The sequence below is a fragment of the Theobroma cacao genome, chromosome 9 (genome assembly GCF_053813885.1).
Source record: "Theobroma cacao isolate CCN51 chromosome 9, ASM5381388v1, whole genome shotgun sequence".
NCBI classification, from domain to species: domain Eukaryota; kingdom Viridiplantae; phylum Streptophyta; class Magnoliopsida; order Malvales; family Malvaceae; genus Theobroma; species Theobroma cacao.
In genome coordinates, this window is record NC_142647.1 from 716557 (window position 1) to 731518 (window position 14962).

Here is a 14962-nt window from a genome sequence, read left to right on the forward strand (position 1 = left end):
AAAACAGCAACCATTTGATGCAATCAAATATTAAGTGTGGACTGTTGTGGAAGAACGAAAGGCAATCTCAATAAATCAACATCTACATCTTATAAGTACATATGGACGTATGCAACTTTGTATCGGAAATAAAAGGATGTGACTTTTATAATCATATGAGATACTGTTTGCCAGTTCTGAAATCAGAGTCTCCGGTGTACTCTAATGAAGTTTGTTGTGTTCATTGCAATGGCAGTCGAGCATGCATAGACACCACCCAAGCACAACGTTGCAGATACTAGGAGAAATGTCTTCCATTGTCTGCTGGATGCTAGAATTGCCAAAGCAGTGAACACTAAGGCAGCTGCATCAAGGCCATTTTTCCAAGCCGTAAAAGCTTTGACTACATTGCTGCAGCCCTTGCAATGGATTAAATGGCGAAAATATCGATTCGCCAAATTCGGAGCATGCATTGTTGAGATCCCACCTTTTGCTGGCAAAGATGCTGAAACTCCAGCAATGAGTCCGGCCGGTGCATGTTCTACTACAGCGGGTACTTTGGGTGGAGAAATGGTGCTGTGGCCAAAATGGTAAGGCATTCCATGCCCAACTTTATCCATCCACTTCCTGTATTCAGCAACCCATGTATCTGAGAACCTTAAATTAAGGTACAACTCTTTTGTAGGAACCTTTTCCTTTATCAATACCTCATTCTGGGATGAAAGAAATCCCATATCTTGCTCGAAAACCTTGCTTGCATTCTGATGGAAATACCATTCGGGGAAAAGCTTTGCTAATGGAGATCTTTTTGTTCCTCCAAACCTAACAATAAGCATAGATTTTCCTTGTCCAGTGGGCCTACAAAGGAAGAGACCTGTGAAATAGTGTTTCTCTCCATCTTTATCAACAAGTTCTCTGTTATTCTGAAGCACACATGGTGCATCAAATCGTAAGAAGTTGGGCATGGATCCATCTTTTTCTTTACCCCACCAGCCGGCAAATCCCCTATCGGTACGTTCTGTTACCTTGAAAAGCAGTGGCTGAGCATCTTCCCGTTTTGCAGTCCAATCAGTCCTATCATGAGAGATTGGGATATGTGCAGGATCCATGAGGTTCTCGAGGAGAATGGAGTGATCATAGGGAAGCTCATGGATGGTTGAAGTGTCTTGAAACCCTGGTCTGGCAAAATTCTCAAACCATGGTAGTTTTTCAGGTTTTGGTGGTGTCTTGTGCGACATCCATACCCATACAACTCCTTGGGACTCTTTCAACTCGTATGTTTTGAGGCAAGCAGCCCTAGGGATTTTGGCATCAGATGGAAGCTGTTGCAGAATTAAGCTTATCAAAATCCATGAATCAGAATAATAAAGAAGATTATTGTATCCTAAAAGGTGAACTTAGGTACAATGTACAGTAGATGCAGACCTGCGGTATCTTGACACATTGTCCACTGCCTTCAAATTGCCAACCATGGTACAGGCATTCAAGTCTTCCATCGACCAACTGACCTTCAGATAGCTTGGCTAACCTTGAACCAGGAAGAGCTAAGGTCAACAGTTTTCTAATATGGAGTTGAAGATTTCAACTCAAATGACTCTAATGCCTTACTGCATGCACATCCATACATACACGGACACTAAGATAAGACATGGAATTTCACATAGCAGCAGAGTTGTTCGGAATTGGTAGGTTCATGCATCCTGAAACTGGAAATCTTAATGAAGACTGACAAATCTGAAGAGCATATCAGGTTCATGGAATTGAACAAACAGATTCATTACAAGTACTGTGAAAATCATCCATCACAAGCTAATTCCAAGTATCATTCAAAATAGACCAATTTCCATGGAAATGTAGTTTACATATGAAATGCAGAATGCAAATCTCACTAAAAATTCCTGAAGATTCCTACATGCAATAACAGAAATTTAGTGCAGAACCAACAATCCTGAGGACTTAAAATAAGAGGTTCCTAGTTCGGGTTCTCTAGAGATCAACTCATGTCACAATAAAGGCAGCTAAAAACTGAATCAATGTTAGAGTACAAGTGGCAAAGATTACCTGTGGGGGCATCGATCTCGATAACAGTGAAGAACTCCACTGCCATCTTTGTACAAGACGAGCTGCTGATCAAACACAGTGAGACCAAGGGGAGCATCATCCGGAACATCCTTGGTGAGGTAAAGTGGGTACCACTCCTCTGTCCAGTCATAGTCTGCCACGATCCTATCCCCTCTGGTTTCCTCTTCGCCTGATGGACCCACGAGAACCTTATGATCATCATCACCTTCTCCTTTGCCCTGATCAACAGGAGGTGCACTCCTCAAATCAGTCACTGCATGGCACCTTGTGTGGTTGTTTCTCAGGTTTACTGGTCTGAAACCAACTGATGGGTAGTTCCAGATTATGCTTGCTGTTGTCAGTTTTGAGGTGGAAAGAGGCGGCTTAGTTAGATAAGTGGTGTGAGGAAGACATGGACTCAGAGATAGAGCCATGTTAGAGCAATTCTGGTTTGGGAAAATGAAGAAGGAAGAAGGAAAAGTAAGAGAGGGAAACTGGTTAGGAAAAGCAAGAAACAGTGTTATGAACTTGGATATTGGCTGTTGCTTGCGGGAAGGTTGCTCTAATGGTAGCCACACACTCTTTCCGCAAAGAAAACACAGGTCAAACAGACGACAAAAGGCCCAGCCTTGGCTCCACTAGCTTCACACCTGTAGCATTACTATTTACATTTTCAGCTAATTTTTTTGTTTTTTAGCAGGACCATACTGACCCCTTTGCCTATTCGACCACTCTTTCTATTAATAGCCCTTGGAGCATTGTTTTTCTTTCCACAATTACACTTGTGCTGCGTTCTTTATTCGAGCAAAATAGGTAACAACAGCACTTAAAGCTCAAACCCGTTTAAATGAATGAGAATGCTAGGTAACAGCCCAAGACATGGAAAAGCCCAAGGCATTCATCGATATAAACCCAAGATTTCTTTTCCTGTTTTTCCTTTTTTTTTAAGTCTATGCCGTTATTCTCCCTGTAAGCCGCGCGACTCACAGAAATTCCCCCTTCCCTCCCCTCCTCGGTCCATTTCTCTCATCTTCTTTTTTCGATCACAACAGCAGCTAGACCAGAAGGCGAAAAGGCCGGGTCTGTGTATTCAACGTCGCGACAGTCACAACGAGAGCAGTTAGTTTTGTGCTTAAACAGCTTCCTTGTCCAGTCTGCAACCAAAAGAATGAAGATAGCAGTGGAAGGGTGTATGCATGGAGACCTTGACAAGGTCTACGAAACAATTAAATACATCGAAACCACACGCAACATCAAAATCGACCTCCTCCTCTGCTGTGGTGACTTTCAGGTTCTTTCACTTAAATTTAATCAGTTTCTGCTTAAATTCTGACTAGAAATTGTTGTTTTCAACACAAATATTAGTATTTTTAAATACCCAATTGGGATTAAACTTAGTTTTTTGTTTAATTTTCCTTGTGGGATTTAGGCGGTTAGGAATGAAAAAGATATGGAGTCTCTTAGTGTGCCCCCAAAATATAGGGAGATGAAGTCATTCTGGAAATACTATTCGGGTGAGGAGGTTGCCCCGGTTCCCACCATATTTATCGGTGGAAATCATGAAGCTTCCAATTATTTATGGGAATTGTAAGTCACCTCTTTCAAGCTGGTTCGAAGTTCTTTCCTTTATGTTTTCTGGGTCTTTAAGTTTGATAAATTGGGGGTTTTGCTACTTTTAGAAAAGGCCCTGAAATGTTACTTTGTGTCATAAAAATGTGTGGGCTTTTTTTTTTTTTTTTAATTTCCAATAGGTATTATGGGGGATGGGCAGCACCTAATATATACTTCTTGGGACTTGCTGGGGTTGTCAAGTTTGGCAATATCCGTATCGGTGGACTTTCTGGAATTTACAACGCACGCCACTATCATTTAGGTTGGTTGAAGTTGTTTACTTGTTTATTTGCATTTGTTTTAGAGGTCTTCAAAAAAGTGATTAAGTATTCAATGATAGTAAGCATCCTATCAACTTATTATGTTGCATCTTTGTTTAGAGCTGAGTCTTTGTTCTTACAGAAGTTTAAAAGATAATTCTCGTATTTAACTGATAATACTGCTGCTATTATATATGGTGATTAACCTTTCAAACCAAAGCAAATTAGATTTCCCTTGAGCAGGACACCATGAAAGGCCACCATATAATGACAGGACTGTCAGGTCTGTATATCACATTCGTGAGTATGATGTTCACAAACTAATGCAAGTAGAGGAACCGATCGATATTTTTCTTTCACATGATTGGCCTCTTGGCATCACTGATTTTGGAAACTGGAAGGAACTTGTTCGCCGCAAAAAATATTTCAAAGATGAGGTAATTATCATTGATTTGCTGGAAATAAATAAATGTAAAAGAAACTATTTCATTATCTGCCTTTGTTGCATTATCTTATATCAAGCTTATTCAGATTTCTTGTTGACGTATCATGGTTGCTTCTTGGAAAATATCTCTTAGATTCAAGAAGGAACTCTTGGAAGCAAGGCTGCTGCTCAGTTGCTCGAAAAACTGAAACCGTCTTATTGGTTTTCCGCTCACTTGCACTGTAAATTTGCCGCTCTTGTTCAACATGAAAGTGGTGGCTCAGTGACAAAATTTCTTGCACTTGATAAGTGCCTTCCAGGGCGCAATTTCTTACAGGTATCTATCATAAGTCTGACTTTTTCCTCTGGTCTTTTTGGAAGCTGATAGATGAATTCTGGCTCTCTCTGATCTTTTAGATTGTTGATATTGAATCGGATCCAGGACCTTATGAGGTTCGATATGATGAAGAATGGCTTGCAATAACACGGAAATTCAACAGTGTCTTCCCTTTGACCATCAAACGCGGAAACTTTGGGTGTGTATATATGACATTTTTATGTTGTCCATGCCACTTACTCTCTCCTCTCTTGGGAGGGGGGGACTGGTGGATTATTTAAAAATGTGCAACTTTTAATTGGACTGTTTGGAAGTCCTTATTACTCTACAAGAACCAGTGGCTGACAATTGCTGTTCTAATATGTAGGAGTACACAGCTTGACATGCAAGATTGTCGTCAATGGGTTAGAAGCAGGCTGGAAGAGAGAGGAGCCAAACCTTGTGAATTTTCACAAACTGTTCCACCTTACAATCCCTCCCATCCGGTTCCAAACACTTCTTTTTCTGGTAAAACTTATGTGTATCACTCTTATAAATCTTATGGTGATACTTTTCCTCTATGAGATGCTAAAGGGACCTCTATTAATAACATAGCAAAGTCTCTCATTCATGTAGAGAAATTAAGAAATTTCCTAGATACCAGTTTCTAGATTTTAGAACTTAAGAACTCGGTTAGTAAATATCTTTGCATATTTTCACGTACTATTATGGATAGGACATTTTAATATTACTATCACAATTGTTCCTACTCTCTATCATCTATTTTTGTTCTTTTTCCAGCTAAATTAGTTGTTGGTTAGCATGCATTCCTTTTAATTTTGGGTTTGCAAATAGCATGGTTGTGACTTTTGAAATTCATTTGTGCTTCATTTCTTTTTAATGCTCGTTTCTTCCCCCTTTTGGTAGGGTATCCCCGCAATCCTCAGACTGTATCGTTCTTGGAATTTCTAGAGCTTCCATATGTTCTTGATAATGCATCAGAATCCAGGGATGGTCCTGCTTCATTGACTCACAGGGGTAAGAATTTTCTATAATTTGTCCCAGTTGGTTTAGGTACACTGACCCTTTATATGGTATTTGGTGGCTTTCTTCACCCTTTATTGTGGTGCATTTCGAATCTAGAATCCACATGATTCTTGGAATACCTTTTGCTTCTCATGTTCAATATGGGGGTAATGCTCTATCATATAGCTAATGCAATTTCACTCATCCTGTTCGACAACTTTCTGAACTGAAGGTAGAATTCAGGGTGTCCCCACTTTTTTGAGCATCTGCATGGATCCTATGTGGATCTACTGTGGCATAAAGTGATAACTTTGTCTCGTATTGTTTGATTAAACTATCCATTAGATTTTCTTAGGGTGATTAATGAGTTCAGCATTCTTCATGTTGGTTCCTTAGATGATTACAGTGAAGACATTCCCATTGAAGATGAGGATGAATTCGAAGATGTTGCAGAAGTTGATAATACAGAAACTGACAATGAGAACCAGTAAGCATGAATGTGAATAATGTTTGACTCCAACAGCACTTGTTTCTCCAATGAAGAGGTTTTCACTAGTGCTAAGGCTGGTGAATTCTCCAATGAAGAGGTTTTACTAGTGCTAAGACTGATGAAATTCTACTCATTTTGTTGGAAGGTTGCGCAGTCATTATGTTGCCATTCCATGAGGCTCTGGCGATTTTTGAAATTGACAATTTAGTCTAATGCCCCCTTTGCTGTTCCAACTTAGTGTAACTGACTTTCTATTGTTTGTTATTCTCATTTAACACTGCAACCAGCCCAACAGTTGTCCAGTGCTATTTTCTCTTTCCATAATAAAGAATTCTTATTGAGATGTTTCATGGGTAGATATCTGTCAAAATAAGAGTCACCCCATTTCTAATGGATAATAAACGAAAAGGTTGTTCACGGGCATATAAACTGTGCAGGTGAGTCTCACTAGAACCTGGCAATGAAATTCTGATTCTGTTTTTCCTAGGAGAAACAGAGTAATCGGAAGTATTCAAATTCCAACTCTCGCAAAAAATTCAATCAACTCTCATGACTATTAATGATTGATTAATTATTATAAATCAAAATGTTGTTCGGTAATAGTAAATGATGAAATTATTATGTATTTATCGTGTTAGAAATATACATTATATTATGAGTTTTATTTTACTCTAATTTTTATACATTCAGGTCTTGTAGTCGGTTCTGACCATAAAAGAGAAAGTTTTATGGTCAGCTCTCGGTCACTATTCATTTTTCTTTAATAAGAACATAGAATAATAGTCCAAAAAGAAGCTCAAAGCACCTTCTGCAAACCGCGTCCCCTGTTCCCACTCTCGATTTCATCAATCAAACTGAAGAAGTTGAGAGCCATTTATATTTCTGCAGCAAAGTTTCCAAATCTTATCTGATATTCTTCTTCTAATCTTTCGTTTTCAATAGTTTCCTGAAAAATCAGAAGTTCTTTTCTTGTCAATATATCATATATAGTTATTACCGGTTATTTTATTTTACCGTTTTATTCTAATAAAAATCTCAGCTTCGTATCTCAATTCGAAGCCGCTTTCCATCAATATCAGCATGTGCGCAAGAAACTCTTTGTACACTAACATCAAACCCTGCAAACACCTAGCTGATTACAAGCTCAGTCGTGGCTTCAATGGCTATAATTCCCTCCAAAATTGCCTCAAAACCACCCCATATGGAAGAAGTAGAGTTGATAAACACGATACTACAATACCCAGATGCAGTTTTTGTAATGGGTATCAAGGTAGACTTTATAAATGTTTGATGTGCTCTTCGATATCCTGTTCAAGCCACGTCCTTTTGCATACCCAATCTGAGAACGGCCATGAGGTGGCTTTCGACATCGACAGATCAGAGCTTTATTGTTGCTTGTGTTGTGATCAGGTCTATGATCCTGATTTTGACAAGGTTGTTGTGTCTAAACAAGTCAGGGACTTGCCTGGGGGTAAAAGTAATGGTTTTGAGGTGTGTTCTGGGAGATCAAGCAAGAGAAGGAGACTAGATTCAGGGATAGAGTTAGATTTGAAGAAGTCAAAACAGTTGATTTCAATGAGAGATCGGAGAGCAAAATCGTGTTATCCATTGGGATTGAGGGGATTGAACAATCTGGGGAGTACTTGTTTCATGAATTCCGTGTTGCAGGCTTTGCTTCATGCTCCTCCTTTGAGGAATTACTTTTTGAGTGATCGGCACAACCGTGATCAATGCAGGAAAAGATCTGGTGAAAAGCTATGCTTGCTCTGTGATATTGATGCTATTTCTTCAGCTATGTTTTCGGGTGATCGCACCCCTTATAGTCCAGCTCAGTTTCTTTTCAGGTATGAAATTATTCTGTGTGTGTCAGCACCCTGTGTTTGAGCAATGTTTCCATAGTTATATTTCGTGACTTAATGATTTTGGTAATCGACTCGCATTAGATATACTGTGCTTTAAGCAATTAGGAGTGTTTAACCGAGATCTGTTGTTTGTAAAATTTTAATCACTTCATAATCAACTTACAGCTTCTAATAGAAACCAACACTAAATGGAGGTGAAATATTACAACGCTGGGAGCTGCCTATCTAATTGAATGAGTATAATGTGAACAGAAGTAGGTCTATCCCTCGTTGCTTTATTGAAGTCTTTTGATTAAATTGAAAGTTTGGTTCAATATTGGTTAGGCTTTGCCATTTTCTCTGTTTTCGGGGTTGTTAAGATTAGTCTTAAATCAAATTCTTTATGTTATAGCTGAAAATGACAAATTGTTTCTGTTTGTTGAGATCCAATTTGGATAATCTGCATGTGGTGTTTGGTCTATTTGGTTCTCCCTTCCTTTTTTTTTTTTTGATTGCTAAATGTCTGAAGATGGATCGACTGTTTTTATGATGGATTTGTGTTGTTTTTGTAGCTGGTGGCAACATTCGTCAAATTTAGCTAGTTATGAAGAGCAGGATGCTCATGAGTTCTTCATTTCAGTTTTAGATGGGATCCATGAGAAGGAGAGCAAAGTAAGGAACTCTAGCAAAGGTAATAAGATGCTGAGATGATGTTTTGCTTCAAATTCATGTCATATGTACTATTATGATGTCAAAAGGTGGTAATGGTTCTCTATCTCATATGTTGGTAACAGATAGTTGTAAATATAGTTGTGCTCCTGATGCATGCAGTGAGGGCACCAAGCCGAGAGGCTGAATAAGAGATTTGATAAGTTGTCAGAGATAGTTTGGGATATTGATGTTGACATGCATATCTTGAAGAGGTGGGAGACAATTAGAATTGATTCTATGACTCTTGAGTTGGAGAATCATAACATACCTATAGATATAAGTAGAAGTGTTCTCGTTTTTGCCACAGATTATGTGGAGTAACTCATGAATGTCAGAAACATACTGAGAATCTTAGCAGTGTTTGGGTGTTGATAGATATTGCACTCAAACTGAAAATATGGTTGTAATCTGGGATTGAAAGATACAGAATTTTGTTGCATGCTGCAGTGCAGTTCTTCTATTTTACTCATGTTACTGTTATTCTTTTACACAGATGATGGAGACTGCCAATGCATTGCTCATAGGGCATTCTCTGGATTGTTAAGATCTGATGTCACATGTATCACCTGTGGATTTACTTCCACAACTTATGATCCTTGTATTGATATTTCACTCGACTTGGAAGCAAATAACTTTTCTTCGTCACACGTAGCTAACAAACCTATCAAAACAGATGAGAAGATGGGTCTGTCTACTCTTTCAGGTTGTTTGAATTTGTTTACTAGAGCAGAGAGGTTGGGTTCTGACCAGAAACTTTATTGTCAGAATTGTCAAGAACTACGGGACTCATCAAAGCAACTGTCTATTAGAAAACTCCCATTAGTGTTGTGTTTACATATAAAGAGATTTGAGCACTCTTTAGTCAGAAAAATGTCAAGGAAAATTGATCAATATTTGCAGTTCCCTTTCTCATTGGACATGACTCCATATTTGTCATCCTCAATTGTTAGAAGTCGATTTGGAAATAGATTGTTTGCCTTTGAATATGACAACTCTGATAGTTCTGCAGAATATGAGATTTTTGCTATGATTGCTCATTCGGGAATGCTGGAATCAGGCCATTATGTGACTTACCTGCGCCTAAAGAATCAGTGGTACAAATGTGATGATGCTTGGATTTCTGAGGTTGATGAGGGGACAGTCAGAGCTTCACAGTGTTATATGTTGTTCTATGTACAGAAAATGCTTTACTACAAATCAAATGAAGATTTAAGTTGCATGCGAATTTCCCCACGCAGAGACCCATGTGTATCTACTGCTGGTTGCTGCTAATGTGAATGTCTAGGTTGAGTCCAGCAGAAATTTGTCAGTGTGGGTGATTTAGAATACTCATGCAAGGCCAGCTAAAGAGCCAGTGAGTATCAAAGCGACAATATTCTTTGACAGAGCCTTCTCTCAGAATCAAACCAGAGAAAAAGCCAAAGTTCTCCGAGGTTTATGGTTTGAGTTCAAAAGGCTGATCATTGGGACAGATGTTTATATAGCAATCTCTACGAATACCAATCCATTTTTGATGGGTGTTCTTACAGTAAGCTTCTACAGATTTCGGTCAAAAAGGAAGTGAATCAATTCTTTTCCATGATGGCATTTCCCAAAAGCTCTCTACAAGATTCTTGCTCTGAATTTTTTGACTGCAGGTCAGTCATGAACAGAATAATTAGTTACTTAACGGCATTATCTACCCTTGTCTGCTATAATTCCTGGAGGCCATATTCTTCATGGTTTCCTTTTTTCTTTTTCTTCTATCAACTGTTCTTCACTCATCTTTAGAAGTATTAATGATAAGATGGGAAATGTTTTACATTGGCCTTAATGCCTTATTTCTTGCTAGATTATCTCATCCAAAGTTTGTACTTGCAAATTAGACAGTTCTCTTTTATATATATATATATATATATATATCAACGCTTCACTGTCAATCTCATGTGAAACAAAGAAAGTTTCCAAAATAACTAGGTTTGTCCTACAAAATCCGCTGTTCTTGATATTAAATATAACCCAAAACAACCATGCCAACATGTCTTGGTAGTTACCTGAAATGACATGGTTTGAGCTCAATGAATGCAGACGAGATCCTCCACATGGTATTGCAGGCTGGGCAACTCACTTTACTTTTGACTCAACCATATAAAATGAAAAATGAATAACACATGGTCTAACATTATTTGTTCAACAAGTTGGAAGATTCCATCCTGAGCCAGTTCACAGTACCATATTCAAAGTTATTGAACCAATCCAATCCAACTAACAAAATAATCAGATCCTGCTGCTATAGACATCTTAATACGAAGTTCCCAAGGTTTTTGTCATCAAACCCGAGGAGCCAACTGCTTCACAAATTTTGAACGACATGTTGATTAATCAACCAAACGTTTCTCAAAAAGTTCTCGACCATCCTACCACTTTTCTTTTCCTTTTTCCCCCCTTTTTTTCACAAAGCATCTGTGTCTCCATTTTGATGACATGCACAGCATGTGAGGTTATTTTTACTCTTCCTTCTTCTGTTGTTTTCCGACACCCACAAACGTTGGACATGGGAACCTTTTTAGGACATGACCATAAAGCAAGAAAGAAAAAAAGTTGCAAGATCTGTTGTACGTGTCATCAGGTCCCAACTTGAATGGGACAAACAAGATTCTGCCCTGTCTGAAAATAAACGTTCGCTTTAGGTATTATTATCGGCTGCCAACAGGACTAAGGTATAGTATTTAACTATGGATTTAAAGTTAAATTTTCATAATAAAATTAAATAACTTAACCATAAAAGTGAAGTTAATATAATAGGAGAGAGAAGATTTTTATTCTGCACCTGCTAATATATATCGTTTGGCCTGTTAATTGCTTATGGCTTTCTGATTGGTTACTTAAGCATCTTTCATGGGGTTCTCCGCAGAAAAAACAAATAAGAAAACTTAAAGACGTGACCAAGTGCTAGTATAATTTAAACCCTGTTGCCAAAGGAAAATTAAAACCTTACCAACTAGTAGAAAATCTAGTGTTTTTTCTTATTTTCTCTCTCTAATGAACAGATCAGGCTTTGGAAGAGAGGTGGGGTTTGGTCAAATCTGGTGTGGAGAACCTTCTTCCATCTAGGAACTACCTCCTTTCTGATCTAGCTGAGACGTTTAGATCATATGGTTTTTTTCCTCTTTACATAGATATATATTGAGTTAAGATACAAATGAAAGGGTGTACGGGAGTTCAAGTCAAGAAACCATAACCCCATTTCCAAATTTTTAAGTTTTCCCTGTGAGTTTCAGGAATCTTCAAGCAACCCATTTTAGGGAACTTTTTGATTTGTCAGCTTCTTTTTTCTTCATATCAAATTTCGGAAGGGTCATCCTTGCTCTAGGAATCTCAAGTTTTCCTGGTGTTGCAGTTGATGGAATATTCATGACCAAACTGAGTTGACCAGGGTCATTTTTTATTTTTTTTGTGAGCTATGGTGGAAGAAGAGGATACAGAAGCCTGCAGCAAGAAGGCTTTGGAGGAAGATAATGAACCCAAAGGACTGTGTTACTGTTTTTGGGGTCCAATGTATTGGTTTAAGATGCTGGCGGTGGAAATGCATTGGAGTTTCGTATTTGGAGTTGTATCTGTTTATGGGATAAACCAGGGATTTGGTGGGGCGCTTGCTCGCATCGGCACAGAGTATTACATGAAGGATGTTCAAAAGGTGCAGCCCTCTGAGGCTCAGGTTTACGCAGGGATTACTTCCATTCCTTGGATGATCAAGCCTATCTGGGGGCTTCTCACTGATGTTCTTCCAATAATGGGTTATCGAAGACGACCTTACTTCATTTTATCAGGTAAATGAGGGCATTCTAGCTTTTCTTTACCTATTTATAGTCATTGCCAGATTCCATTTTCAGTTCATATACATATCACATTTTGTTTTGGTAGATGGCATGAAGTTATCGTCCTCACCTTGAGATAGAAATTGCTTTCACTTAATCTTATTTGTCAGATGGCATGTAATTGCTTCAGTTGATATGATGAGACATATTAATTTATTTTCTTCTGAGTGCTACAGATGCTTTTTATTCTAGGAAATGACAATGACAATGGAACAAAAACATTGGTTATATGATTATTTGATGAGTAGTCTTCTCCTTCCTGTTAACTTGTAAATGTCAATCTCAGGTTTGCTTGGTGTGGTTTCAATGCTTTTAATATCATTGCTCAGCAAGCTGCATCTGGTTTTTGCCCTCTTGGCATTAACAGCAGGAAATACTGCGGTAGCTGTAGCAGATGTGACTGTTGATGCTTGTGTGGCACAGAACAGCATTACTCATCCTTCTCGTGCAGCTGACATGCAAAGCTTGTGTGCTTCGAGCTACTCCGTTGGAGGACTACTGGGATTTTCTATTAGTGGTGTATTTGTACACCTAATTGGCCCTAAGGTTGGCTATTGTTTAATTTTTGTTGTCAAATTCTGCAATTTGTTTTTTTCTTTATGTTTCATTCTTTCCACTAAATCTACATGTGTCAAGGTTTTTCCTTCTCCTTCCTAATGTACTTGTCAAGCTTTTCTCTTCTTCCTTGGCAGGGGGTGTTCGGATTGCTGACTGTCCCCGCTGCACTTGTATCTTTAGTTGGGATTCTGCTTTCGGAGCCCCAAGTGTCTAACTTTGCCTACAGTGAGGTATTCTTTGACTCTTGTCGACCCTTGGTTGTTCTAATTTTCAGATTGTAATATTCTATTCCTGACTCAGGTCAACCAGAAATTCCTTGATGCTGCCAAAGCTATGTGGACAACATTGAAATGCCCTGATGTTTGGAGGCCGTGTTTATATATGTACTTATCCTCTGCAGTGAGCTTGAATATAAATGAGGGATTGTTTTATTGGTACACAGACTCGAAGGACGGCCCCTCTTTCTCTAAGGTATATGATTATGCATTCATGTCTTCTAATCCTGGAGACAACTGTATGTGTGCACTCATGCACGTGCATTGATTGATCCTTCCAGTGACTTTGATTTAAAAAACAATGTGACATTGTTGAGAAAATCAATCAGTCATCTGTCTTTTGCAGGAGACTGTAGGTTACATTTTCTCAATGGGTGCAATTGGTGCCCTCTTGGGGGCAATACTCTACCAAAACCTGTTGAAGGATCATCATTTGCGAGACATGCTCTTCTGGACTCAGTTGCTGTTTGGTTTGGGAGGGATGCTGGATTTGATGTTGGTGCAGCGGATGAACTTGAAATTCGGCATACCAGATTATATCTTTGTTGTGATCGGTGAAGCTGTTTCTCAAATGATTTCACGACTCAAATGGATGCCCCTCCTCGTACTCAGTTCCAAGCTTTGCCCTGTAGGTATCGAGGGCACTTTCTTTGCTTTGCTCATGTCGATCGATAACATTGGAGGTCTTACATCTACATGGGGAGGAGGCTTGCTGCTTCACCTGTTGAATGTTACTCGGACAAAATTTGATTATCTCTGGCTGGCCGTGTTGATCCGAAACGTATTGAGAGTTTCTCCACTTTGTCTGCTGTTTCTAGTACCCAGAGGTGATCCCAACTCATTCGTACTTCCGACCGAACTGCTCAGCAGCAAAGAAGAGACTGAAACTCAAGAACCCGACAACATGGAATTGGTGTCTCTGGTTAACAGCGTCGATGGAAGATAGCCTATTCATACAAAAACCATTCAAACCCAAACTTGAAATGACATAGTTGAGCTTGATGCACGCGAGAAATCCCATCAGGTATAGCAGGTTAAGTTTTGCCGCTTTCCAAGGTTTTTTTATCAAATCCAACGTGCCAACAGCGTCCTTGTAACAATTTTAAATGGTATATTCAAAAATTTTTTTGATAATACAATATTTTAAATTTATTAATGTATTCAAATTAATCAAACGTTTATCTTGATGACGGCTCCATTTTGCTGAACTGGTACTAAACATTTACTTATTTATCATGGTAAAAAGCATATCTGTTGCAATTTTTTTAGTTGTATTTTGTTGTTCTCGGACATCCAGAAACATTGGACATGGTGACGTGGCAACCTTTTCAGACATGACCTCCATTACGAAGAAAAGGTCGTAACAAAATCTAAGGAACGCGTTAAGTCCCCACTTGCAAGGGGCCAATTGGGTTCTGCCATGTCTGAAATGTAAAACCTTTGATCTAGGTAGTAAGCTCTTCCAACTAGACAAAGAGAGGAATACTTTTTATTTTCTTTAAAAGCAAACAAAATCATGAGTACAGGAAAATGTAAATAATGTGGCTAAATAA

At 38.7% G+C, this 14962-nt stretch overlaps 4 protein-coding genes across 4 annotated transcripts; 3 read left to right on the plus strand and 1 right to left on the minus strand.

Annotated features, from left to right (window-relative positions):
• Nucleotides 1–44: 44 nt before the first annotated feature.
• Nucleotides 45–2649, minus strand: TIC55-II (translocon at the inner envelope membrane of chloroplasts 55-II). The gene is made up of 3 exons (XM_007011620.3): nucleotides 2041–2649; nucleotides 1405–1507; nucleotides 45–1301 (listed from the first exon to the last, which is right to left on the minus strand). The coding sequence occupies exons 1-3, from the start codon at nucleotides 2472–2474 to the stop codon at nucleotides 183–185; spliced, it is 1656 nt and encodes a 551-aa protein (XP_007011682.3). The 5' UTR covers nucleotides 2475–2649; the 3' UTR covers nucleotides 45–182.
• Nucleotides 2650–2816: 167 nt separating this feature from the next.
• Nucleotides 2817–6523, plus strand: DBR1 (debranching enzyme 1). The gene is made up of 9 exons (XM_018127263.2): nucleotides 2817–3331; nucleotides 3470–3627; nucleotides 3792–3913; nucleotides 4155–4348; nucleotides 4490–4672; nucleotides 4753–4871; nucleotides 5040–5179; nucleotides 5579–5689; nucleotides 6074–6523. The coding sequence occupies exons 1-9, from the start codon at nucleotides 3209–3211 to the stop codon at nucleotides 6166–6168; spliced, it is 1245 nt and encodes a 414-aa protein (XP_017982752.1). The 5' UTR covers nucleotides 2817–3208; the 3' UTR covers nucleotides 6169–6523.
• Nucleotides 6524–6927: 404 nt separating this feature from the next.
• UBP22 (ubiquitin-specific protease 22) lies at nucleotides 6928–10532 on the plus strand. Its single transcript, XM_007011623.3, has 3 exons — nucleotides 6928–8011; nucleotides 8581–8699; nucleotides 9213–10532. The coding sequence occupies exons 1-3, from the start codon at nucleotides 7248–7250 to the stop codon at nucleotides 9989–9991; spliced, it is 1662 nt and encodes a 553-aa protein (XP_007011685.3). The 5' UTR covers nucleotides 6928–7247; the 3' UTR covers nucleotides 9992–10532.
• A 1172-nt stretch (nucleotides 10533–11704) lies between these two features.
• On the plus strand, nucleotides 11705–14596 carry LOC18587688 (putative folate-biopterin transporter 2). Its single transcript, XM_007011624.3, has 5 exons — nucleotides 11705–12528; nucleotides 12863–13122; nucleotides 13269–13364; nucleotides 13435–13605; nucleotides 13756–14596. The coding sequence occupies exons 1-5, from the start codon at nucleotides 12162–12164 to the stop codon at nucleotides 14353–14355; spliced, it is 1494 nt and encodes a 497-aa protein (XP_007011686.3). The 5' UTR covers nucleotides 11705–12161; the 3' UTR covers nucleotides 14356–14596.
• Nucleotides 14597–14962: the final 366 nt, after the last annotated feature.

What these genes read in the sequence shown, in the direction of transcription:
- TIC55-II (XM_007011620.3), bottom strand. Translation starts at nt 2,474, where the DNA reads ATGGCTCTATCTCTGAGTCCATGTCTTCCTCACACCACTTATCTAACT. An exon ending in CGAGATCGATGCCCCCACAG is followed by an intron (nt 1,508 to 2,040) that starts GTAATCTTTGCC and finishes TCCTGGTTCAAG; the next exon opens with GTTAGCCAAGCTATCTGAAG. An exon ending in AATGTGTCAAGATACCGCAG is followed by an intron (nt 1,302 to 1,404) that starts GTCTGCATCTAC and finishes ATTCTGCAACAG; the next exon opens with CTTCCATCTGATGCCAAAAT.
- DBR1 (XM_018127263.2), top strand. Translation starts at nt 3,209, where the DNA reads ATGAAGATAGCAGTGGAAGGGTGTATGCATGGAGACCTTGACAAGGTC. An exon ending in TCCAATTATTTATGGGAATT is followed by an intron (nt 3,628 to 3,791) that starts GTAAGTCACCTC and finishes AATTTCCAATAG; the next exon opens with GTATTATGGGGGATGGGCAG. An exon ending in CGCACGCCACTATCATTTAG is followed by an intron (nt 3,914 to 4,154) that starts GTTGGTTGAAGT and finishes TCCCTTGAGCAG; the next exon opens with GACACCATGAAAGGCCACCA.
- UBP22 (XM_007011623.3), top strand. Translation starts at nt 7,248, where the DNA reads ATGTGCGCAAGAAACTCTTTGTACACTAACATCAAACCCTGCAAACAC. An exon ending in CCAGCTCAGTTTCTTTTCAG is followed by an intron (nt 8,012 to 8,580) that starts GTATGAAATTAT and finishes TTGTTTTTGTAG; the next exon opens with CTGGTGGCAACATTCGTCAA. An exon ending in AGTAAGGAACTCTAGCAAAG is followed by an intron (nt 8,700 to 9,212) that starts GTAATAAGATGC and finishes TCTTTTACACAG; the next exon opens with ATGATGGAGACTGCCAATGC.
- LOC18587688 (XM_007011624.3), top strand. Translation starts at nt 12,162, where the DNA reads ATGGTGGAAGAAGAGGATACAGAAGCCTGCAGCAAGAAGGCTTTGGAG. An exon ending in TACACCTAATTGGCCCTAAG is followed by an intron (nt 13,123 to 13,268) that starts GTTGGCTATTGT and finishes CTTCCTTGGCAG; the next exon opens with GGGGTGTTCGGATTGCTGAC. An exon ending in CTAACTTTGCCTACAGTGAG is followed by an intron (nt 13,365 to 13,434) that starts GTATTCTTTGAC and finishes TTCCTGACTCAG; the next exon opens with GTCAACCAGAAATTCCTTGA.